General features: G+C 42.0%; 1 protein-coding gene across 1 annotated transcript in view; it reads left to right on the top strand.

Annotated features, from left to right (window-relative positions):
* The window catches only part of LOC115105565 (UV radiation resistance-associated gene protein-like), a 149,293-nt gene that overhangs the window by 104,855 nt on the left and 17,359 nt on the right, over positions 1 to 27,079 (top strand). Inside the window, exon 14 of the mRNA XM_029627747.2 lies at positions 23,809 to 23,900. Coding sequence (XP_029483607.2) covers positions 23,809 to 23,900 — 92 coding nt within the window. The remainder of the gene's footprint in view (positions 1 to 23,808; positions 23,901 to 27,079) is intronic.

A 27,079-nucleotide genomic window follows, 5' to 3' on the forward strand; every position in this document is an offset into this window, starting at 1 on the left:
TCCGACACGAAGCGGAGGGCCAGGTAAACAGGACTTAGGAGGGTGTTTTTCATGATAATCCCTGGGTTCAGGTGTCTTATTGCTTTTATGAAACGGTTGCAAAATATATTTAAAAAAAATATGAATCACGTTTTGATTCAACTTTATTTGAATGAGGAATTTTTATTTTATTTCACCCTTCCACCAGACAACATACTCCAGGCAAAAACCAGTCATTAGTTCTGAGATTCTGAAGTTGCTAACCAACCGAGCTGTTCGTCGACTATTGGCATGGTCGCTAGCCAAGCGATGTGTTGTCCGTTCCAAGCAAAAAAAGGTTGATATGCAAGATGGCAACATCTCCTTTGCTTGCTAGCAAACTAAAGCTAATACGGATCAAGCAGCTGAAATGACACAAAATATGTGCTTTTTTGTTTGTTTTACCTGTTTCTATTGCTATTTCTTTGCATATATCCATTTTCATGATCCTGATAAATGATACATTAATTTGCCCAGCTCAGAGAAGCTGTCAGTCTCATCCGGATATGTTCATTCTGAATGGCACAGTGGAGATCGCAAAAAAAATGCAACATTGTTGCACAGGTCAGAGAGGCAGGCAGCAAGGTTTAGACAAACCCCAACTGTTGCAAACAAAATGCTAGGCTAGAAGCAAGGGGAAATAATGTCAAGACACTTTTTTCCAGGGGAGATGAAGTTTATGAATTGCCTGGCTGGGCTGTGGATCAGTAGACGTACATTGATAATTCAAATGGAACTGTTAACATTACCCAAGGATTGTCGTGATTAACCCTGCTATCAACCATTCAGCATCCAGGATCCAAACAACCTGTTTTATCATTTGTTTTTTGGACCGAACAATACCGTTAAACAATTTTTTAATAATATATATTTTTAAAGTATCCCTCTTGACGTTTTGGCCAGTAGCTCTGATAATGGTTTGCACCATTTGAAAGGCAGCCAGTTACCTTACATGAAAGGCCCAGACTCCAGACTTTCAACATTTGTGCTCTTCGCTCATTTTCCAAAAGAGGACAGAGAGAGGAGGGAAAGATTCTAATACAAAACCCCATGTCTTTTCTCATAACATAAAGTGCTCCCCTGCCAATTGGCAGGGAGTTGAATCGCACACAGGGATAATGTGTGTGTGTGTGTGCGCAGTGTTGATGAAAGTAATATCAAGGTTGTGTTTAATCTCTCTGTGAAGGTATTTGATTCCCAGGATCAATGGTGTGATCTTGGTGGGAGACATTATACCAGTACACGTCTGATATTAAGTGTTTTGTGCCTGATTTTGGCCGGTGCGAATGAGGGTTGGCTTTGAGTGACTGGAGAGAAATTAGAGAGAGTGAATGTAATCGTTGTAGGATAGCTAGGCAAACAACTTTAAAGTTATGAGTTATTACAAGTGGAGTCTAAAGGTTCAGAACAGGGTGAACTTTGGACAGGCTTTGATATAGAGCGAATATAATCAGTTTATTTGGATTTCCTCGTCTAGTCGAAGATTACTTCTCCCTTATCTGATATAAAACAAATAAGGCGGCAAACACAATTTTTGAGTTTAGCAACAAGAAATGTCTGCAGGGCCCTTGGAGTAAAATTAAATATTGTGCGAGTTTGCCTCAGAGGAACATCTGTTTGGAATTGTTTGATGGAATGCTTTGGTGATTAGGCATAGCCCTCGATTCTTACAGTAGCGGTGCGTGGGTAAAATCACTGGGGAAGCCAGAAAAAATAATTACGTTGTTTGCTCTATAACCTGGAAAATTACTGAGGATAATAGCGGATGATATTGCCACTTCTATTTGCCATATCTTCAATTTAAGCCTACTGGAATGTGTGTGACCTCAGACCTGGAGGGAAGCAAAAGTTATTATCCTACCTGAGGATAGTAAAGCCCCCTTTACTGGCTCAAATAGCCAACCAATCAGCCTGTTACCAACCCTTTGTTAACCAGAGGCAATGCTATTTTACAGTAAACAAATTGACAAGCAGACTTTCAGCTTATAGAGAAGATCATTCAACAAGCACAGCACTTACACAAATGACTGATTATGATTGGCTGAGAGAAATTGATAATACAAATATTGTGGGGGTGGTGCCTCCCGTGTGGCGCAGCAGTGTAAGGCACCACTACAAATCCGGGTTCGATCCCGGGCTGTGCCGCAACCGGGAGCCCCATGAGGCGGCACACAATTGGCCCAGCATCATCCAGGTTTGGGGAGGGTTTGGCTGCTCGGGATGTCCTTGTCCCATCGCGCTCTAGTAACTCCTGTGGAGGGCAGGGCATGCACGCTGACACGGTCGCCAGTTGGACGGTGTTTCCTCCGGCACATTGTTGTGGCTGGCTTCCGGGATAAGCGGGCAGTGTGTCAAGAAGCAGTGCGGCTTGGCAGGGTCGTGTTTCGGAGGAGGCACAGACGCATGCACACAATAACATACACATGGATTTTGTGTTGTAGATATGTGGTCGTAGAGTAAGGGCCTGATGGCGCACACTTCACATGCTGTGAAATCTGTTGTGAATGTATAGATTTTTTTTTTAAATGTTAAAATGTATAACTGCTTTCATTTTGCTGGAACCCAGGAAGAGTAGCTGCTGCCTTGGCAGCAGATAATGGGGATCCATTACAAATACAAACCTGTTAGTTCATATGCCTTGCGACCGTGATATATAGGCCTAAAGGCCCAGATAATAAGAAGAGACGGTGGCAGAATAAATTCAACCACACCTTTGTTTCATCACATAACCAGAAAGCAACCTCTGTCTGGTGAAGTCCACAAAGCATATTGCATGTAACAAACAGTTACATGACCTACAGCATGGTCAACAAGTTAATGTTTCCGCCATTTTCAGACTGTCACGCCCTGACCTTAGAGAGCCGTTTTATTTCTCTATTTGTTTAGGTCAGGGTGTGATTTGGGGTGGGCATTCTATGTTGTCTATTTCTTTATTTTGGCTGAGTATGATTCCCAATCAGAGGCAGCTGTCTATCTCTGATTGGGAATCATACTTAGGCAGCCTTTTCCTACCTGTGTTTGTGGGTAGTTATTTTCTGTTTAGTCTCTGTTACCTGACAGAACTGTTCGCTTTCGTTTTGTTACTTTGTTCGAGTGTTTTTTGATAATAAAGAAAACCATGAACACTTTTCACGCTGGTCCACTCCTTCCGACGACAGGCGTAACACAGACCACCAAACAACTATTAATTTAGAACCACCACAAGTCGCAAAGATAACAGGAGCTGCCCCCACTACTTCAACATTTCATCATCAAATCACCTATGCTTATTCCAATACAGTGACAACTAAAAGATACCAAGAACAATTTAGTTAAATCAACGTAAGCTAGATAAGACGTGGCTGTCCATGGTTCTGATTTCTGTGCGTGCGCATTCGTGCAAGTAGAAAAAACACGTTGTCTCACCCCACTTGTAGAGAAACGCCTATGCCATCCTCCGCTCTTTCTTGTTGACAAAATGGTCTATCACTCTGTCATACTGTACATGCTTTCTTTAGTGCCTGCTTGCTAGTCTAACATCCATTCATGATAGCTAGTTAACATTAGCCTTCTACATCAAGCTACATATTGAACTATAATCCTATCAGGCCAGGGGCACAATCAATGGTTGAATCAGGAACGCCATTATAATCATTGGCCAGAACTGAGATTTAAGTAAAACCACAAGTCCAAATCCCCATCTCCATCCATGGCTAATTTAGTAAAGGGACAATTTTAGCTAGCTGGCTAGCTAGCCACCAGAGGACAAAAACACAACGAGATGCAACAATTCAAGTTGTTTCTGTCAGTGACGTATGCTCTCTGTGATTTGATAGGACTGACGCCAAATCCAAACGGGCTTCCATTGACACTTTTTTTTTTTTGGTGCGCCGGGACCATTCACAGTTGAACTCACTCAGTTTAGCTCAATGCTGATTTGCTATTATTTTAAACTTTCTTTTTTTTTTATCAAGGGAGGCCAAATGCTCGCCGGCTTTTTGATTTGTTGAACACTTTTTTGGTTACTACATGATTGCATATGTGTTATTTCATAGTTTTGTTGTCTTCACTGTTATTCTACAATGTATAAAATAGTACAAATAAAGAAAACCTTGAATGAGTAGGTGTTCTAAAACTTTGGGCCGGTAGTGTAAATACATATATATTTTTTCTTGGTAAATGTTTTTGGGCAAGCCTGGCTTCCATGAATGCATATGTAATCACTGGATTCTTCTCGGATTATTCTTCTAGGGTTGTATAATCCATTGTGAGAAATCACTCTTTGTTTAGACATATGTCTGCCTGGTGTTTGGTTTCCCTGTCTCTCCCCTAGCCATGGCACAGTGTCGAGAGAGCTAATCCCTAATGTGGATTACATCTTTAACACTAGGCAGGGTAACTGTTGAAACAACCCAGGTGACGGGGGAATGTTCAGGACACTCCAAATGAAACTGGACACTGGCCATACTCCTTTCCCTAGCACTGCATGGTCTAATTTTGATACTCAGCAAAAGCCAATGGAAGAGAAAGCTGAAGGATTTTTTTCTTAATTATAGTTGGGGTTTGGATTTATTTCCTTTCGAACTGTTATTTCTCACCCTCTCTTATGGCTATTGGCGAAGAGGTTTATTCGGTACTCTCCATTACCCTCAATCTAGTATTCATCTACTTCTCTCTCTATCGCCCCGCTGTCTCTCTCCCTCCGTTTTTCCTATTGTCTCGTGCTGCATTTGATCATTGTAAGTTAAGGTGTGGGAAAATGGGATTTTAACTTGCTGTCCGGGATCTTAAGCACTGACAAATTCATAATGTATTGTACAAATTAGAATTGGTAACATATCACACGAATTGCAATTTGTGACATATCATAGGAAATGGATGATGTAGTACACAATTGTGCAACAGTTTTTGGAACCATTTTGGCTCGTTAACACTATGTTCAAAACAACGAATGTAGGATTTTAATTTGAGCCAGTTTGCTACAGCAGGAAAATAATCTAGCTGAAACAGGAAATGTGGATAATAATTCTTGCAAATGTCTAACTTCAGAAGACTTTTAAAACTCAAATACACTACAAGTTTTTTCTCCTTCAACCGGGTGATCAAATTAAGATCTTGCATCTGTACTGGCTGAAATTATACAAAACCTTTTGGAGAATCACTTTGTCCCACCTTATCCCTAGTATTCAACATTGTATCTGTGATGGTTGCTTAAGTTTGCTTCTCCAGGGCCTGCCACTCTCTATCTACCACTGTTTTAGTGTATCCCAGTGTATAGCATCAATGGAGGTATTTACTGTGGTTGGCCACATAATAATTCAGACTTTTACTATTGCATTAGGCATAATTGCTGAGTTTGTCCATTTTGCACAGGAAAACATTGGAATGATATTCCTTTCCCCTATGTATACCTTCCTCTTCTTTTTTTAAATTTCTGATATAAAAACCTCTGGTGGTGTTATTCTTTCCGAGGTATAGTGTGGACTTTGTCTGTTTCACTGCCTGCCTAGCCCTTCAGAAGCTGACCACAATCTGGCTTTATGATACTGGAGCACAGGAGTGGTTTATCTTAGACGGCTTATGGCTTGAAGGCCTGCTAATACTTAATATGTTCACAACACTATCCTTTCGGTTCCATCCTGTCTCTTTCTCACTCACACACACACACACACACACACTTCTTTATATAGAAGTTAGACTTAAACGCAGTGTTTCCCCTAGGATTTATTTAAATGGGCGTGGCAAATGGCGACGAATATGAAGCGAGAAAAACATAACAAATTTAATGGGGTGCCCATGCCATGACATTTTTACAATTTTAGTTTCAATTCTATTTTGGCAATTGTTAGTTCTCAAAGATTATCTTATTTAAAAAAATATATAGCTCCGTTATATTTTATTAATACTTTATATCTGGTTTTAGTCATTTAAGGTTACACTGAAAATATTTTACCATCCAGAAACACAGTTAAATAAATAAATATCACACCAGATAATTATGTTGGGTTGAATAATACACGTATACAGTACACAGTTGTGAACCTCTGTTTCTAAAGGAAAGCTCTAGCCAACTGTTGTCATCTAGTGTGTGAGAGAACTGGGCCCTTTCGCATTTCACTCGTTTTTGTTTTTGGCATGGTAGACCACACTAATGATAAGGAACATAGAAAGTAATTCATAGATTTTTGTTATAGCTTATTATTTTACTTGTAGTTTTCTTCAACCTCGATTCTATGATCTTTCTATGACTTTCATCCATGAGATGCCATGACTGTTTTCATTTCTACCTCTTTTCTTCACTCAAACACTGTACATTTTTTGCTGGAATGGATTTCTGTTATCTATATTCATTATTCTTAGTTTATTGTCTGAATCGCATAGGTTTTATGTTGACAGCTTCACAAAAGACTCTCATAAATAAGGCTGTTTGACTATAGCTCTTAGATCTCACCATCCATAACTTTGAGCGGCAAAAAAAATCCCAGGTCCCTCGTTACCATGGGAGACTGTGATGGAATGTGGTCGTTGTAACGAGACAGGTTTTCACTGTGACCCCTGACCTGTAGTAAGGACCAATACAAAAAACCCTGGTCATAAAGCCCTCCATTAATAAGAGAAAATAAAACAATTGAGAGAGAGAAGAGGAGCTGTAGTTAGGCAGCAGGGATAGGATGGGCACCTGACCACAGACCCACTGTATATTCTCCCAGCTGCATGGCGCACTATTTTAACAGAGGCCCTGTGGAAACGTGCTACGGCCTAAAGAAGTAAAATACCGCAACACTATTTCTCTCAAATAAAAAAATATATGTGACCCAACCATACTAAAATTAAATGAATGTTTTAATGGTTATATTTGGCAGTGCCATATGTAAGGTGTAACTGGGGGAAACATTTGTTTTGTTTCTTGAGGAACCATTTCCTCCATTAATATATCTTTCCATGCTAAGCAGGAGACGAGACCCGTGGCGGCTCAAGCCAAAACTTCCCACCCTTCCTCTTCATTTACCAGCTATAGTTAGTGTGTTCCAAACCCGACCCCTGTTAGGTTCTAGCTACCATTTAGCCTACAAAGGTTTGATCCTGCCCTCAAGGATGGATCAAGAATCTTTTAAAAGTGGAATGTAATGTGACTGGGAGGTCAGCTTCGTCAAACTGTTTAAGAAGTTCCTTACGGAGTCACCATGAGAACTAGCCACCATATACTAAAAAAGGAGGATAAATGACAGTCCTGCTAGTTTGCCTGCATTACTAACAGGAAGGTTTGACCCGTGTGTGTTCACTAAAAGGGGCAGTGTGGGTGTTGGGTTTCCCTGCTCTACTGTAACCTGGATCTAGCATTAGTGGATGAGAGTTCACCACTCCTCATCAAGGCCAGACAGACCCCCACCACCATGGACAGACAGTGGCTCATCCAATAGGTGTCACTATAGCATGTTGTTACTGTATAATAACAATCGGTTATTTCCACTAGTCTGCTTATTCATCCTCTCAAACACACACAAACAACCTTTAGTTACAGAGGCTCTCGCCATGGCTGTATGTATGGGTATAGATGTATGTATGGGTATAGATGAGGTCTAGCCCCCCCTCATACCCTCCAGTGATTGGGTCAATGGGGAATAACCTAGGCCTCTTGTCACCGGTGGTTTCCTAACTGAATTTCCCATTCGTCTCACACAGCCTTTCCCGTAATTATGTAAATCTGTTGACTGAATTTGGCGGCAAACTCAATAAAGTGTAACAACAAGTAATGCGAGGGGAGAGCCGGGCTGGTTTGAATTAGAGCTCCATCGGAGAGAGAGAGGGAGAGAGAGAGGGAGGGAGGGAGGGGGTGGCTCGGGCACACACCTGGGATGAATTAGCACAGGGAAGAGAGGGGAAAGTGGAGGAGACGGAGTGCAGGAGGAGGACAGATAATGTACATTTAGGACGGTAAAGGAAGTACAGAGGTGTACCCTATGGAATATTAAGTGCACTGTGTTCCTGGGGTTGTTTAAAAGGGCTATACGTACAGGAAAAGCAGAAAATGCTTGGTCCAGGAGATGTTTAAAGGAATGCCTATGGCCAAGTTTTATTTTCATTTGGCTAGTTTCATGATCTTCTAACTAAAGTCACTGCCAACATCAGTCATTTCATTTGAATGCTCATAAGCTTTCATCCAGCCTCCCAGCACCAAATCTCTCACTATGTAACCGTGTGCCATGAGGGTCAACATAATCTTTACCATATTTACCAAGCTAATCAAACAGGTGTAGAAGTCTCTATACAATTGATGGACCACGTGGAGTTAATACTTTATTTGTATTTAATCATCAAGGGAGCCCAGTTGAGACCAGGGTCTCATTGTCAATGGTGCCTGAGACCACAAAGCAAAAGGTAAAAAATATAACAAGAAAAAATGTGAAGTACACTACACCAGAACATCACAACCGTCATAAACAACTTACTAAATCAATCAATCAAAACAATTGCACACCTCAATGAACTCATTTATCATCAGGGTTTTAAAATGCCCCAGTGGCACCAGGTAATCCAAATGTAAGTGAGTGTAAAAACTAAAAACGGATTTACCTAATTGCGTGGAGATCAGAGGTATCTGAAGAGTTAACCAACCCTGTGAGCGGGTTTGGTAGCTCATTCTTTTATACGTTAGCAACGAAGTTAGGTAAGTTGGAAGCTTGTGTAGTAAGGCTCTGTAAACAAAAAGGGAGTAATGAATTGATCTGCGGGACTTTAATGAGGACCAGCCAACCTTTTGATACAGGATGCAGTGTATTAAAACTGCCACCAGTGATCAAACGAATGGCGCTATGGTAGACGGCATCCAAAGGTTTAAGAGTAGTTGCTGCTGCAATCTGGTATATGGTGTCACCATAATCAAGAACTATTTAGGGAGAGACAAGGTCTATTTCTAAAAAATAAGGCCTGGGAAACAAGGAAGGATAGAATCTGGAATCTGACTCATCTTTAACCACTACCATTGTTTTATCGTGGAGTGAAGACAGTGGGAATTCTGGTAACTCTTGAAATGTGGGGTGCTATCTCTTAAACAGAAACGCTTGTGTTGTGTGGTTTATGTGCTGTAAAACTTCACTCCTCATTTTGTTGCGAGAATGTGCCATGGTATTTTCAACAGAACATCTTGTCTGATTTTTAACAGAGCTTTTTATATATATATATATAATCAAATAGTTCAAATAGTATTTGCTGTCTTTCATATTCTTTGCGCATTTGATTTTGGAGTGCCAGAATATCAGCTTTGCACTTTTGTTACTATTTCATTGGTTCCAATTCACCAAGCAAGCTCAATCAAGCGCAGCTAAAGAATTTGAAAGAAAAAACATGTACTTTTTGAACCCCAGGTTTGATCATGTTCAGGGATGCATGTTTTTAGTCAGGAGAGAGTGTTGCAGTCAGTCATGCTCTGTAGTCTGTAGTCGTGAAGCACATATTACAAGGCTCCACTGATGAATCAAGCTGGACTTCATATCCCATGGTGCCTCACAGTGATTGATGAGGCTGCTGACGCTTGAGCGCCTCATAAAAACATTTCTGGGTGAAGACCTGTCAGTCCTCCTTGCTTCATACAGGTGTATGGTTTGGTTCGCCTAGAGTACTATTTACGAAACCTCAGAAAATGGCAGACTAGATGGAGGATGAGGGTTAGCTTAGCTTGGTAAAACCAAACTGAATGATGTACTCTTCAGTCTGGTTTAACCATGCTAGAAGAAAACTACTGCTGCTGTGTGAGAAAACATATATAACGAACACCAAACAGTATAATGAGCTGAGTAGGCTATGTTGTCCCCTGCTTCTCCCATGGTGGTGGGCCGGTCCAGATGAGAGCTGGCACCGTGCCCTGGCCCTGAAGAATGACTGTCGGGCATCGCCTTGGCTAGAGCTCTGTTGGCTTTTCAGATGTAATTAACTTGCCATCTCCGCCCGAGTGCTATTGACCGATGGCATGTGTTCACTAGAAGTGGCTGTAGTTTGGTTTGCGTGACCCAACAGACCGGGCTGTCATTGACCCAAAGGAATCTGGGGGCTGTCTACAGTACAAACAAGCTCCTTTCAAGCTGAGAAATATATCCACAATCGAGTAAATATTCTGTAGTCGATTGAGTGTGTTATTGTTCTTTGAAAAATGTTGTTGCCTTGGAGTACCTTTTGTTTGGGTGGTGAAATATATCTAAAACAGAAAGCCACACCAAATTGACATCTGTGTGCTGTGATGGTGGGGACTCAGTAGCAGGACTTTAGTAGAAGCAGGCTCTGTTTCCAATGCATCATAAACTCTGCTTGGCCTATATACTGGAAGGTGCTATGTATGTGATGGATGCCTAATGTAGCATAGTTTCTGCTGTAATAACCCATTGTTGTTTCTGGTTATTCACTTTTACATACGCAGGTCGTGTGCCAAGCAGTCTGGCCTGCGCCCGCACGTCTTCGAGATAGGCCTTGGCAGCGTCAGCTGAAATCTAGAGGAAACGGGCTAATGATAGCGGTGGACACAGGCCCACTTATCAACACAACATGTGGACCTGATGTGGAGGAGGAGTTATAAGGCCTAAAGATTAAGGACACTAGGATAAACCACTTACTCATCCAAGCCTTGTTTCTTAGCATCACTGGGGTCATGTGCTAAACAGTGAGTAGTGTAGTAAAGATTAAGACTAAAAGTGGTAGTAGCCTACAATAAGGAAAAATTCCAGGTAATCAGAAAGTGTCCAGATAAAAATATTTAATAAATATTAGATGACGCTTACCCAGACACACTTGTCTATATTGATGGGGTCATGTGAAAAAAATGCTATAACCCCCAGCCACATCCGGTGGTGGAAAAAGTACTGAATTGTTATACTTGAGTAAATGTAAAGATAGCTTAATAGAAAATGGCTGAAGTAAAAGTCACCCAGTAAAATACTACTTGAGTAAAAGTCTAAAAGTATTTGGTTTTAAAAATACTTAAGTATCAAAAGTAAATGCAATTCCTAAAATGTACTTAAGTATCAAAAGTAAAAGTATAAATTATTATTAGTAGTGAAGTAAAAGTTGCCAAAAATATAGGTAATGTACAGATAGCCCCAAAAAATGCTTAAGTACATTTACATTACATTTAAGTCATTTAGCAGACGCTCTTATCCAGAGCGACTTAGTACTTTAAAGTATTTTTACTGAAGTACTTTACACCTCTGCCCAAATGCCTTCACACCAGTACATTAGCATACTTTATATACTTTGTGTCCCCATCTGACGTAGCATCTTTATAAAAGAGTCCTACCAGAGCCATGTCATCATGGTACATAAAAAGACTCACATTGTTTCTTTGGCTTTTCATCTCGTCAGTGTAGATGGAGAACAACAACGGTGAAAGGACACACCCCTGGGGCACCCCTGTGTTCAGGGTCAGTTCAACAGAGAGGGCCCCATTCTTGAGGACCCTCTGTGGGCGGTCAGTTAAAAAATCCTTGATCAAACCTGCGAGGCATCCATTGACATTCAGGACTATTAGTCGTTTCAGCAGTGTGTGTACTTGCATTGTATTGAAGCTGAACTAAAATCAATAAATAAAATGTGTGCATATGATTTTGCATGTTGAAGGTGACTCCCCCTCTGTGCCTTCTAGGCAAACTGTAACGGTCCAGTTGATCCGCTATGGAAAGCGTAAGGTGCTTACTGTACTAACAACCCTTTCCATGCATTTGGCTAAAAGAGGCGTGAGGGCCACAGTCGAAAGTCATTCGGGGATTTGGCCCCTGACTTCTTAGGCTCCGGTAAAATGATCGACACCTTCCATTTTGGAACTGTACAGGTGCTCAGCAGGAGTTGAAACAGTCGTGTGAGAACTCCCTTGAGCTGGTCGGCGCAGACCTTCAGTACTTTGCCCCGTAGTCCGTCTGGCCTGGTGCTTTGTGTGGCTTAATATTTAGCAAGCATGAGGCCACCTCGTTCTCTGTTATCTGGACAGGAGAGGATTTGGGGAAAGTCTCACATATTTGTTTACATTCGTCTTTAAAATCGCCGGTATCAAATCTTCCACTAAAAACAATTTAGGTTGTTTACAAAGGATGAACAGTCTACCATATTATTGTTCTCTCTTTTCCTTTCTTTTCCCATCATTGCATTTTGCCCTTCCCATGCTTGTCTTGGATTGCCTGTACAGAACCTCTGCTCCACTTTATCCTTGAAGTCCTTTTCTGCTTTCCATATTTTTGACCTGAATTCATTTCCTTTACAGCATAAGTATCTGCCAATCAAGTAATGCCAAACATGTTGGAGGTCAATTAAATAATCAAAACATGTTGTTTATGCTTTACATACCAAGTGTTGTCATCGATTCCTCGTAGAGACGCCACACTGCTGCTTTTGTTACATGGGATGGCAACAGCTTTCCACCAAAGTGTTTGTGGCCTGTGTGGTAATACTATTGCAGTATCTTCCGCGTAGTTGTTGAAGTTCACCACTCGCAGCAAGTCCTCATGCTTCAGGTGTAACCTGTGCTTACTTGGGCCATCTCTCTTTTTGATGGGAGGCATTAGACCATTCTCCTTGTATGACTGGTTGAGGAGAGTCAGGCGTGTTCTACTGATGCTGAAAGACAATTTCCAGATACAAATATTCTGGCATTATTATACAATAGATGGCCATAATCACTGTCAGACACACCTGGCCAGCTTGATGGGTCATGTAATCATCTTGTGAAGTGGAGTCTTTTGTTTAGACATGCTAGCTAAACAATGAACCATAATCCTAATCCATAGAGTACTAGCAATACAAGCCTATTGTCATAGCTAGCTAAAGTTAACCAAATAGGTTCAATGTTAACTAGTTAGCTAGCTAACATTAGGCTATAAGCCGTGTTAAATGGCATTCTGAGAACAGTACTACACACAGATCATAAACGTAATGTTAGCTAGCGAGCAAGGAAGACATCTAACATCAGCTAGCTAGCTAACAGTCAGCTTTAAGGGGTATTTTGTTTATACATGAAGCTAGCTAGCTAAACAATGAAGCATGATCCCAATCCATAGAGTACTAGCAATACAAACCGTTTGTCATAGTTTACGTTCAAACTGCTCTTCTATGAAGTAGTGACCCGCGGCATACCCCCATGTACTCACAAAGTGAGAGAAACTCCGATGTTTCCCATCCAACTAGTCTTTGTAAATATTTTTGAAATGTTGATGAGAAATTTACATTTTGTCAATCTGGGACAGAATCAATTGGGCATTTGTTTTTCCAATGTGTTTACAGTATGCATTTGTATTTACAATGCATTTGGAAAGTATTCAGACCCCTTGACTTTTTCCACATTTTGTTATGTTACAGCCTTATTCTAAAATGTATGAAATAGTTTTTTTCCCTCACCAATCTGCACACTATATCCAGGAACCCAAATGATTTGGGTGGATCCCATCCTCCTAATAAAAGGTATCAATTGTCAACAAAAGGCAAACCCATCAATCTTTTTAACGGTAGATTTAAATAATTACTTTGCCACTTTGAATACTATTCTCTGTAAGAATAAGAAGGGAATACAACCAATGGATGCTCTTAAGCTTTTCTAATTTCTTTAAATGTAAAAACCATGTATGTGTTTCTGTTTTATCTGTTTGTTTTTGATGTTTTGTGTCACAGAAATCTATACGTCCTTCTCACATTTGAATTTGTATTCTTCAAAATGTATGGAATTTCATTTTGTTTTATTTTAACACACATACCACAGTTTTATAATGAAAAATCACTAAAAGTATAGATGTCAGCCATAGCCGTAATATTCTTCCCGTAACAACCTGGGACCCTCATTAGAGACTGTATAATGGACGTATGGAGAAATATGGACCACCACTACAGATGGTCCTGACCTCTACTGGAGGCCTTGTTATTGACCTGGAACTGGCCTGGTAGGCCACACCTGCTTAGGCCCCTCTAAAGTTGAAGTAGAGCCAGCAGAGGCCCCTTGATTGCCCTCCTTAGGGAGTCGGAAAGGACTAGGCCTACTCTCCCTGATGTATTATGAGAAACACTAATACTATTTATATTTTTACCATAGTGGACAGAACTGCAGCATTTACCATCAGGATTAGTATTTAGTACTATTCTGATTGGAAATCATGAGTAATTGTCGATGGTGGAGTCAACTGACATCCACAGGGTACTGATTTTAGTCTTTATAATCCTGTGACGTGAAAAATAATCCTCCTGATGAAAACCTAAACACATTACAGGTTTCCTCTAGTGAGTCTACGCCCCATCCCTGGTGGCAGTCTAGACACACCGCTTGTCAGGTGATGCTAATATTCCCCGCCGCTTGAACTGTTGTGACTTCTGTGCTGACAAACGGCTCTTCAAATGATCTCACAGCGAATACGGAGCGCTTCATTACGAAAGCTGGCCCTGCGGTTCTTGTACGGAAAGTCACCAGCAATTAACCTCAGAACGGACGATAGGCCCTCACTGTGGCGTTTTCAGCTCTTAGGACAATTGGTTGTGACAAAAAGAAAGAAACAATAATACATTGCATAAGCCGGGATGTTTACGTAGCTGCGTGGCAGAGACTGAGTCGAAAACAAACAGCCCTTCACAGAGTTATGGGTGGCATGTAAACCAGCGGGTTGGGACGCTTTAGTCAGCTAATGTGTGTTTACGTTTTTGGCCCCGGTTGGATTGAAGGAGCTGAGCTGTACACAGATGCTGCATTCCTGTGGCTCTCTGGTCCTGCTATGGTGGATGGGACTTGGAGGTATCCTTGACTCCTAGTGGTGGTAAGAGCTCAGCGCTCCGTTCACACATCCTGCAACACACACACACATCCGGCCCTGAGGCGGTATCAAAAACACTAGCTCAGTGTCCTGTGTTCTACCAGTGCTCTGTACAGGGCCTGTGAAGTGGCTGAGTGCAAGTGTCTCAATGGGCGACATGGCAGGAAGGAGACAGACACAAAGGTGTGTGAGGAGGCCTGAAGAGAGGAGCTGTGCTGGATCTGTTACAGTCAGGCCCAAAGCTAGCATCACGTCATGTGAAAGAACCCCCCCTCCTGTGGGTGCGGCCCCATCCAGGGCCTCTCGCCTTACAGCTGGCCTCATTGGGCCCCAGTAATTTCTCACCACGATCTGGTTAGCCTGATCACAAAGCCCTCTGCACAGCCCAGTCTGGCCAGCCGGCAGCCAGGTGAAAGGGGACTTCCACACTGTGAGAGCTCCTCATAGACCCCACCTGTACTCTCTGTTTTGAGAAATGACACTCTGACTTATTCAGAAAATTAGTTACTCATAAGCAATTTATATTAATATTTGTATGACCTAGAAACTTGAAGGCTAGAAATGTTAATGTTTAGGATTATATTTATTTACATTTTTTCCAAACAACTCTCTCAAATTCCAGGCCATGTGATTTGAATATCATAGGAGAACAAAATCAGAGTTTATTTCTTGCCTTGTCAGTTGTGACATATTACTAAACAACTGGTCTGTTTGAGAAGCCGGACCCTCCCTCCCTCTGAGCTGTTTGTTTCTCTCTCTTCAAGGCCGTGTTGTTGCTTTTAATTGAAAGCGACATCCAGCTTTATGTCAGGCAAAGCTGTCTCACACATTTCTCTTTCACACTCACAGCTTCACTGTTGTTTCCTCAACGGTCTTTGCGGCGGCACATAGAATTTTTCATGAGGGGGGAAAGGAAAGGGCATTTTGCTGATGACCAGACTTTGTTGTGTATTTGCTGGTGCCTTCGCTGTGTTTTCGTGGTGACCAGTCTTCGCTGCATGTTTTTTTTCTGGTGACCAGCCTTCGCTGTTACAAAACCAGCTTCATGTCATAATGCCGTCTTGCAAAGTGATGTTTAATTCCTATTGGAATCCAGACAGTGGGGATATCCAACAATTTGAACTTTTATTCACCCACAATATTCATTCAGAATGACTGCCAGATGAATAAATCAGACTACCTAAACCATCTAAACTGAAACGACCATTTCGGTAACGGGTGCAATAAGTCCAGCTGACAGATTGGATTAGTTTTGCCAAATCAAATCAAATGTATTTATATAGCCCTTCGTACATCAGCTGATATCTCAAAGTGCTGTACAGAAACCCAGCCTAAAACCCCAAACAGCAAGCAATGCAGGTGTAGAAGCACAGTGGCTAGGAAAAACTCCCTAGAAAGGCCAAAACATAGGAAGAAACCTAGAGAGGAACCAGGCTATGTGGGGTGGCCAGTCCTCTTCTGGCTGTGCCGGGTGGAGATTATAACAGAACATGGCCAAGATGTTCAAATGTTCATAAATGACCAGCATGGTCGAATAATAGTAAGGCAGAACAGTTGAAACTGGAGCAGCAGCATGGCCAGGTGGACTGGGGACAGCAAGGAGTCATCATGTCAGGCAGTCCTGGGGCATGGTCCTAGGGCTCAGGTCAGTTGAAACTGGAGCAGCAGCATGGCCAGGTGGACTGGGGACAGCAAGGAGTCATCATGTCAGGTAGTCCTGGGGCATGGTCCTAGGGCTCAGGTCCTCCGAGAGAGAGAAAGAAAGAGAGAATTAGAGAACGCACACTTAGATTCACACAGGACACCGAATAGGACAGGAGAAGTACTCCAGATATAACAAACTGACCCTAGCCCCCCGACACATAAACTACTGCAGCATAAATACTGGAGGCTGAGACAGGTATGTATGTTATTTATCTTTGTGTAGCATAAGATTAATTAGTCAATCAATGTATGTGCAAAACACAACAAAGATATTGAAAGAAACAATTATAAAAATCAGCATGCTGGGAAATATGATAATGATGGGTGTGGTCAGACCATCATGGACCAACTTGGTCACGAGTATGCCGGTGTCACCAGCATAAGCTGGTATGTGTCAATTGGTAACCAGCTAGACCATGCTGGTCAGACCAGCTAGACCAGGGATGGCCAACAGGTGGCCTGCACCCCCTTTTGAAGGCCTGCTTTTTTGGGGAGGAACTGTCAGGAACTCAACTTACTGATGAGAGTTAGAATTGTACAATACACAAGGTGCAATTTCTAAATTTGCTTGTGCATCAGCAGTTTGTCTCTTGTTATGTCAGTCACTGACAGTCACTCAATTATCCCATTTTTTAAATTGGTAAATTAGTCTAGCAAGCTATCTATGCTTGTAGCAATCATAGTCGAATTACCGACTGGGGGGGTCCCATTGATTTTGTTAGTCATTCTTACTCAGATATCATATTAAAAACTAAAAACAAATCTCTCCACCCTTTGCAAAATGTTTTAGAATGGCAGGAAATTAACTAAACTTAACTTGGGGCCCCCAAAAGGCTAGGGCCGGCCCTGACTGCATGTGTGGATGGAGGAATGCAGACCCGTGTGCCACTGAGGCCCCTCATGACGAGTTCATATTTTCCATAATACATACAAAATATTAGGGCTGGTGCCAAGTAGACACTTGTTGGTCCAACAAAGCCCTTGTTGGTCAAATGTTGTGTATTGCCCATTGGCAGAGAGTTGGTACACACCTGTGTGGCAATGATGGAACTCTTGTCAAGGTGTAGTGAGAAGTGCTACTGGAATAGACTCCCTATCTTGTATCTTTCCCAGAGGCTGCAGCAGTAAGACATGTGCCTTTGTCCAGGTTCCAGGAGAGTCATCTCTGTCCTCTCAGCATTCACATGTGTGCAACTCAGGAACATCCTCTCCTCTTTATCCCCCTAACACCCTAACAATTCCCCCAACAATAATGTACTCGGAACAATCCAGTGATGTCACCCCTCAATATGTCTTCATCCCTATCCCATTTCTATGCTCCACGCTTGGCAAGGTTTCAACACGTAGCTTTGGAGGAAATAATAGCCGTCACAATCACATACATTTACACTGAGCTCCAAAAGTATTGGGACAGTGACATGTGTTGTTGTTTTTGCTCTGTACTCCATCACTTTGGATTTGAAATGATACAATGACTGAGGTTAAAGTGCAGACTGTCAGCTTCAGTTTGAGGATTTTTTCATCCTTATCGGGGGAACCGTTTAGAAATGACTGCAGTTTTTGCTGTTTGTTTTGGTTGTGTATTTTGTGCCGAATAGAAATCAATGGTAAATATTGTAGTGTCATTTTAGAGTCACTTTCATTGTAAAAAACCAACAATAGAATATGTTTCTACATGAATGTGGATGCTTTCATGATTATGGATAGTCCTGAATGAATCTTCAATAATGATGAGTTTGAGTTAGACGTACAAATATCATACCTCCAAGAAATGCTAACCTCTCACCATTACAATAACAGGGGAGGTTAGCATTTTTTTGGGGGGGTATGATATTTATGCTTTTAACTTTTCATTCAGGATTATCCAGAATCTGTATGTTTTAGGTCATTTCATCACCAATATGGGTTTAGATCTAAGTACTGTGTGCCCCTCTCTCCGCCTGGCTCAATCTGATCTGCTTTTGATAAAACACTAAACCTATCACAGAGATCAGGAGGTCTATGCAGATACCATAGAGAACTCTGGTTCCATGGGTCCCCCAGAGGTTATGAATGAGCATACATGCATATGTATACGTGCTGACACACACACATTTGTTCACAAAATACACACAAATTAGTTCACGAAATGTGCATGCACGCACACACACACACACGTACTGTTAATACAGAATAAGATCAATTGGGAGGTTTTGCTGTGCTGAATAAGGATCTAACACACACTAGTCAGCTAACTATGTGCTCCCTCACAGCTCCCATGTCTCAGAACATTTTTATATAATTGCTTGGTCACCTCACCAAACATGCATTTTGGTTGAGTGTCTTACCTATGGTTGATTTGTTCAAAATATTTTCTAAACATTGGATATAAATTACAGAGACATCAGATCAAGTTGATTTATTATTTTTTTAGTTGAAAGCAGTAGGCCTACTATTTGCTAGTCTAAAGCAGTACTTAGAAATGTTTGTGTGTGAGAGATCTCTGTCTTACAAACATGTAAGCACTCAGGTGCTCATTAAGAAGGAAGACGCCAGTACTAATTAATGGAGGTTGAAAGAGTTTCTGCTCTATCCTAGATCTTGAACATATTCTATGTATTTATCTTTAACGTACAGGTTATAATATTCTCTAACGTATCTAAAGTGTTATTGAGTGTTAGTCTTTGCTAAGTGTTTATTGGCTTAGTTTGACAAAGTGCTTTCTAATAACACAAGCGTTTCCTGTCACCTGGTCGCTGCCAGGAGAAATATAAATGCTCAGGTGTAGAGCTTTATTTTGAATTCAAAATGACCACCTGTCTCTGCAAGGGTTAGTTGGGGCTTCTGTGAGCCCCACGGACTAGTCATGACTGATCTTCAGTCTTTATCTTCTTTTGACTAGTTTTTTTCTTAGTTTATTATTTAATTTGAGCCTGGTCCAGCAATCTTGTTGGCTTTAGTATAATTTTGTAAATACCTGCACCTGCTCCAAATGCCTTAAATAAAAACCATGCACTGGATCTTCTGCTTCCTGCCTTTCCTTGATCACGAGCCTGACATCTCAAACCATCCAGGGCCAGAAGGGGGCCTACCCCACACACACACACACACACACACACACACGCTGTACTGTGTGCTCTGGCAGTGGCAGCAAGGACCCATGTGTTAATGCTTATGCCACTCCTCATGCCATTAGTCAAACTTTACAAGAACCACCACACAGCATTACAGACCTGACAGAATATTACAGAATAGGCTACAAAAAAATTGACTTGGATGAATGGTGTTTAGATGACTGCTGATCCAAGAAAACCATTATTTTCCTCTAACTATAAACACAAACTGAGAAACGTGGCCTTTGGCCTCTGGGGCGCCAACATTTACTTCTCTGTAATTCCTCTGTTATCGTGGTACTTCTCCCCAACGTCTTCATATATATAGTCTATGGGGTATGCTCGGTAGGCAGTGGTATGTAATGGATGAGCGTAGCGCTGGTGGGAACAATACACTGGTACTGTGTCTGGCCTAATTAGAATCACATGTGGTTCATCACTCACTGTAGTGTATGTACGGCACTGAGCGAGTGATACCCAGGGCGGGAGAAAGGGATGGAACCAGGGAAGGCGGTATGAGTGTAGAGAAGAATGGGTGTCGCAGTATGACAGAGCAGAGGAGAGAAAACAGATGTGGGTGTCAGTGACACAGGGCCTAGTGCAGTATACAGCTGAAGTGGCGCGTGATGCTGCTCTGCTGTGGGGTGGAGATATGAGACAGGTTAGATTAAACTCAGAGGACAGAGTGGGGTGCTTAGGATTACTCTCCCTCCCTAACTCTGTTAGTGGGATGCCGTTTTGTGTCACATATATATATATATATATATGTGACACAAAACGGCATCCCACTAACACACACATATATATATATATATATATATATATATATATAGTACCTGTCAAAAGTTTAGACACATTTACTCGTACATGGTTGACATCAAAACTATGAAATAACACATATGGAATCATGTAGTAACCAAAAAAGTTTTAAACAAATCTAAATATTTTATATTTGAGATTCTTCAAAATAGCCACCCTTTGCCTTGATGACAGCTTTGCACACCCTTGGCATTTCCTTTTTACTGAGGAGTGGCTTCCGTCTGGCCACCATAAAGGCCTGATTGGTGGAGTGCCGCAGAAACGGTTGTCTTTCTGGAAGGTTCTCCCATCTCCACAGAGGATGCTTCAAGATTGCTTCAAGAACCGTCAAGATGGCCACCATTGTTCCTGTACCCAAGAAGGCAAAGATAACTGAACTAAATGACTACCGCTCCGTAGCACTCACTTTTGTCATCATGAAGTGCTTTGAGAGACTAGTCAAGGATCATATCACCTCCACCTTACCGGCCACCCTAGACCCACTTCAGTTTGCATACCACTCCAACAGGTCCCCAGACGATGCAATCGCCATCACACTGCCTTATCCCATCTGGACAAGAGGAATACCTATGTAAGAATGTTGTTCATTGAGGACAGCTCAGCATTCAACACCATAGTACCCTCCAAGCTCCTCATCAAGCTGAAGACCCTGGGTCTCAACCCTGCCCTGTGCAATTGGGTCCTGGACTTTCTGACGGGCTGCCCCCAGGTGGTGAAGGTAGGAAACATCTCCACTTCGCTGACCCTCAACACTGGGGCCCCACAAGGATGCATGCTCGGCCCCCTCCTGTACTCCCTGTTCACTCACGACTGCGTGGCTATGCACGCCTCCAACTCAATCATCAAGTTTGCAGACGACACAACAGTAGTGGGCTTGATTGCCAACAACGACGAGACCGTTTGCAGGGAGGAGGTGAGAGCACTCGGAGTGTGGTGTCAGGAAAACAACCTCTAACTCAACGTCAACAAAACAAAGGAGATGATCATGGACTTCAGGAAACAGCAGAGGAAGCAACCCCCTATCCACATCGAATTGACAGCAGTGGAGAAGGTGTAAAGTTTTAAGTTTCTCGGCGAACACATCACAGACCAAGTGAAATAGTCTACCCACACAGACAGTGTGGTGAAGAAGGCGTAACACCGGAGGCTGAAGAAATTTGGCTTGTCACCCAAAACCCTGACAAACTTTTACAGATGCACAATCGAGAGCATCCTGTCGGGCTGTATCACCGCCTGGTGCGGCAACTGCACCACCCTCAACCGCAAGGCTCTCCAGAGGGTGGTGCTGTCTGCACAACGCATCACCGTTGTGCAAATTGCCTGCCCTCCATGACACCTACAGCACCCAATGTCACAAGAAGACCAAAAAGATCATCAACGACAATAACCACCCGAGCCACTGCCTGTTCACCCCGCTATCATCCAGAAGGCGAGGTCAGTACAGGTGCATCAAAGCTGGGACCGATAGACTGTTAAACAGCTTCTTTCTCAAGGCCATCAGACTGCTAAACAGCAATCAATTACTCAGAGAGGCTGCTGCCTACATTGAGACTCAATCACTTGCCACTTTAATAAATGGATCACTAGTCACTTTAAATAATGCCACTTTAATAATGTTACATATCTTACATTACCCATATCATACGTATATACTGTATTTTATACCATCTATTGCACCTTGCCTATGCCGCTCGGCCATCACTCATCCATATATTTATATGTACATATTCTCATTCACCCCTTTAGATTTGTGTGTATTGGGTAGTTGTTGGGGAATTGTTAGATTACTTGTTAGATATTACTTCACTGTTGGAACTAGAAGCACAAGCATTTCGCTACACTCGCATTAACATCTGCTAACAATGTGTATGTGACCAATAACATTTGATTTGATTTGATGAGGAACTCTGGAGATCTGTCATAGTGACCATCAGGTTGTTGGTCACCTCCCCGAACAAGGCCTTTCTCCCTAGATTGCTCAGTTTGGCTGGGTGGCCAGCTCTAGGAAGTTCCAAATGTATTCCATTTAAGAATGATGGAGGCCACTGTGTTCTTGGGGACCTTCAATGTTGCAGAAATGTTTTGGTACCCTTCCCCAGATCTGTGCCTCAACACAATCCTGTCTCGGACCTCTATGGACAATTCCTTCGACCTCGTGGCTTAGTTTTTGCTCTGACATGCACTGTCAGTTGTGGGACCTTTGTATAGACGAGTGTGCCTTTCCAAATGTCCAATCAATTTAATTTACCACAGGTGGACTCCAATCAAATTGTCGAAACATCTCAAGGTTGATCAATGGAAACAGGATGCACCTGAGCTCAATTTCGAGTGTCATAACAAAGGGTCTGAATACTTTTGTAAATAACTGTTTTTTTGTGTGTTTTTTTTATGTCTGAAAACCTGATTTTGCTTTGTCATTATGGGGTATTGTGTGTAGATTGATGAGGGGTGAGAAAATACAATTGAATACATTTTTTAATAAGCCTGTAATGTAACAGAATGTGGAAAAGTCAAGGGGTGTGAATACTTTCCGAATGCTCTGTAGAATGGTCAGGTTAATCCAGGTTAAAGCTATCATCCCTTGTTGATTTCTCTTGTTAAATCCACTTCAATCGGTGTAGATAAAGGGAGGAGACAAATGAGACATGGATTTTGTATGTGTGCCATTCAGAGGGTGAATGGGCAAGACAGAATATTTAGGTGCCTTTTGAATGGGGTATGGTAGTAGGTAACAGGTGCACTGGCTTGTGTCAAGAACTGAAACGCTGCTGGGTTTTTCACGCTCAACAGTTTCCTGTGTGTATCAAGAATGGTCTACCACCCAAAGGACATCCAGCCAACTTGACACAACTGTGGGAAGCATTGGAGTCCACATGTGCCAGCATCCCTGTGGAACGCTTTGGCTCACTTCCCTGTCGGTCATAACTTGAGGTTGATTTTATGACTGATGGATGGAGGACTGGAGAGAGGGATTGTCATCAATCCAATGGGGATCTAGGTCACTTAGAGAGGGGGAAATGGATAGAGGGAGAGATTGCTATGTGCGGTTTTACCCCCATCTCTATTCCAGATGTTCGGCATTCTGACATTTCTAATCGCCGCCCACGTCTCATCTCCCTCTCCACACACCTTTCACATGAGCACAGATGTCTGTTACAATGGGTACCCGGTCCTCCTGCCATGCTATGTTGGGGTGGATATTAGCCCAAAGAGAGAAGTTATAATGCTTCAGATATGAAAAAATGGCAGGTTGCTTCGGTCTCCCTGTAGGGTAGTAATTATCTGCCTTGTCCAGAGACATCAGAATCAGAACTAGAGAATCATGAGAATGTGTGAATTAAACTGATAGTTTAGGTTATGGTACGGTACAATATAAAATGTTACAGAAATCTCTGGTCATTGCTAATGTATGCTTTCTTTTTCCTTCCCAGTTGAGATACCAGCATGGCCTGTCCACTCCAGACCTGCGCCAGACCCTGCCCAACCTCAAGAACTTCTTGGAGCACGGCCTTCTGGTCCGATGGTGAGTACCTGTACTAGTCCACTCTCACTCTCGCAGTGTCTTAGTACTATTAAGCTACCCCACCTAGCATTTTTGCCCCACTATCTCTACTCTATATCTTTTTCACTTCAGAGCCCGGTTGCACCAGTTGGTTGTTAGTGGGTCAGTTACAACCCACTAACGACAAACTGGTGCAACCGGACTACACCCGACGTAAAATGTGCTCTATGCCGGACCAAAAAGTTATACCTATTGCACCACCTGGGCGTAAACCCTTCAATGAGCTACTGGGCGTAGTGTGTTAAATAGGGACTATCTTTAGCATGATACCCATAGAAAATTATATAAATCTATATTTTCAAAAGGATGTGAGTCTCGTGTTCATATTTCACAGCCTCCGCAGGCTTCAAAAGCAAAATACACTTGATTGATGCTACATTATAGCATGTTTCTGATCAGTAATAGATGAGCAAACAAATAGATGAGCTGCTACCACTTATTTGCAGAGCCAGAGATCAAATAACCTATAGCCTAACTGACATAACCGTAAAAACAAATAACCGTTTTTGGAATGAACAGCTGACTGAAGACAGGATGGATGGGCATTTGTGCAGTTGAGTCCGTTTCTGGGTTAAGATGGACTCTTAACAACATAATGAAGCTTTGTTTCTCCTTGGTGTTGCTGCAAACGTTGAATAGGACACTATCAATCAAATGTCACAATACGGTGCAGAGCGTTCAATTTGGATGCTGGGGGGCAAGGAGACCCCCAGCTCTGCTAAACCATTGACAACTACATGCCATTTTTAAGGGAATGTTAAATAAATGTGAACTATTTGTTTGTAATATCATCACTTCTTGAAGAGCATAGTCCGAACTACACATTTACAATTATTCCACATGCTCTGTCATCAGAGTTATATAGAAAGTAACTGCATGCTTTTCATGATCAGTGAACATCAATTGATCATGTCATTTCAGATACGTGAAGGTCACCTATCCATTTGGCATGTAGCTAAATAGCTAGCTAGCTAATCAAAAAAGGTGTCATTTAACTTGCTTCATCAGAGGTTAGGCTTTTGGAAAGAGCTTGACATCAGAAAGTCCTCTTCCTGGTAGAGTTGTCTGACTACTGTCACTATAGATGGCAAGCAAATAAAACACTATTTGGATAATATAGCCATCTAGTTTATTCCCTGAAATGTAGCTTGTTAACTAGCCATATTGACCTGATCTGTTGTTAAGCTAGCTAGACTTGTCTGTTAGTGATTAAAAAACAATGTTGAAAGGGGGATGTTAGGTAACTTCGCTAGGTAGGCCTATATTGGTTGGAGAAAATAGTACATTAGGTTTACTTACCACTGTATGTTTAGCCAACTGTTCAAAGACAGTTTCAACAGGTAGCTTGCAAAGTAAACATTATCAGGTAACAGTACATCGGCAAAGGATGTACAAAGGATGGGAAATTAACCTAAGCCACTTATTTTATATCGATAAAATATCTAATGGTGGTCAATATTGAGAGGTGTATTGTGAGACTCTCCTCATGTTTCTGAAATTATATGATCAATTGATGTTTACTGATGACAGTAAACAGTTACTGATCGGCAGACTCAACAGCCTTGGTTTCTCTAATGACTGCCTCACCTGGTTCACTAACTTCTCAGATAGAGTTCAGTGTGTCAAATCTGCTGTGAGGACCTCTGGCAGTCTCTATGGCGGTGCCACAGGGTTCAATTCTCGGGCCGACTCCTTTCTCTGTATATATCAATGATGTCGCTCTTGCTGCGGGTGATTGTCTGATCCACTTCTACGCAGATGACGCCATTCTGTATACATCTGGCCCTTCTTTGGACACTGTGTTAACAAACCTCCAAACATGCTTCAATGCCATACAACACTCCTTCCGTGGCCTCCAACTGCTCTTAGATGCTAGTAAAACTAAATGCATGCTCTTCAACCGATCGCTGCCCACGCCTGACTAGTATCACTACTCTGGACGGTTCTGACTTAGATTATGTGGACAACTATAAATACCTAGGTGTCTGTCTAGACTGTAAACTCTCCTTCCAGACTCACATTAAGCATCTCCAATCCAAAATGAAATCTAGAATCGGCTTCCAATTTCGCAGCAAAGCCTCCTTCACTCATGCTGCCAAACATACCCTCGTAAAACGGACTATCCTACCGATTCTTGACTTCGGCGATGTCATTTACAAAATACACTCTACTCAGCAAATTGGATGCAGTCTATCACAGTGCCATCCGTTTTGTCACCAAAACCCCATGTACCACCCACCACTGCGACCGGTTTACTCTCGTCGGCCCTCGCTTCATATTCGTTGCCAAACCCACTGGCTCCAGGTCATCTATAAGTCTTTGCTAGGTAAGGATCTGCCTTATCTCAGCTCACTGGTCACCATAGAAATACCCACTCGTAGCACGTGCTCCAGCAGGTATATTTCACTGGTCAACCCTAAAGCCAAGACCTACGTTGGCTGCATTTCCTTCCAGTTCTCTGCTGCCAATGACTGGAATGAATTGCAAAAGTCACTGAAGTTGGAGACTTATATTTCCCTCACTAACTTTAAGCCTCAGCTGTCAGAGCAGCTTACCAATCGCTGCAGCTGTACACAGCTCATCTGTAAATTGCCCGTCCAACCAACTACCTACCTCATCCCCATATTTGTTTTTGTTTTTCTGGTCTTTTGCACACCAGTATTTCTACTTGCACATCCTCATCAGCATATATATCACTCCAGTGTAAATTGCTAAATTGTAATTACTTCGCCACTATTGGCCTATTTATTGTCTTACCTCCTTACTTAATTTGCACAGATGTTTCAATTATGTTATTGACTGTACGTTTGTTTATCCCAATTTTTATATCTGTGTCGTTGTTTTTGTCGCACTGCTTTGCTTTATCTTGGCAAGGTCGCAGTTGTAAATGAGAACTTGTTCTCAACGGGTCTTCCTGGTTTAATAAAGGTGAAATAAAAAAATGACAAAGCTTACAGTTACTTGCTGTATAACTCTGATAGAGCTAAATGTGTGCAATTGTTTTGCATGGAAAAATCTGAAATTTGTAGTTCCGACTATGCTCTTCAAGAGGTGATGGTATTACAACCAAATAGTTAACATTATTTAACAATTGCTTGAAAAAGTGTACACAGTTGTCAATGGTTTTAGCAGAGCTAGTA

The sequence above is a fragment of the Oncorhynchus nerka genome, linkage group LG22 (assembly GCF_034236695.1).
Source record: "Oncorhynchus nerka isolate Pitt River linkage group LG22, Oner_Uvic_2.0, whole genome shotgun sequence".
In the NCBI taxonomy this organism is placed as follows: Eukaryota; Metazoa; Chordata; class Actinopteri; order Salmoniformes; family Salmonidae; genus Oncorhynchus; species Oncorhynchus nerka.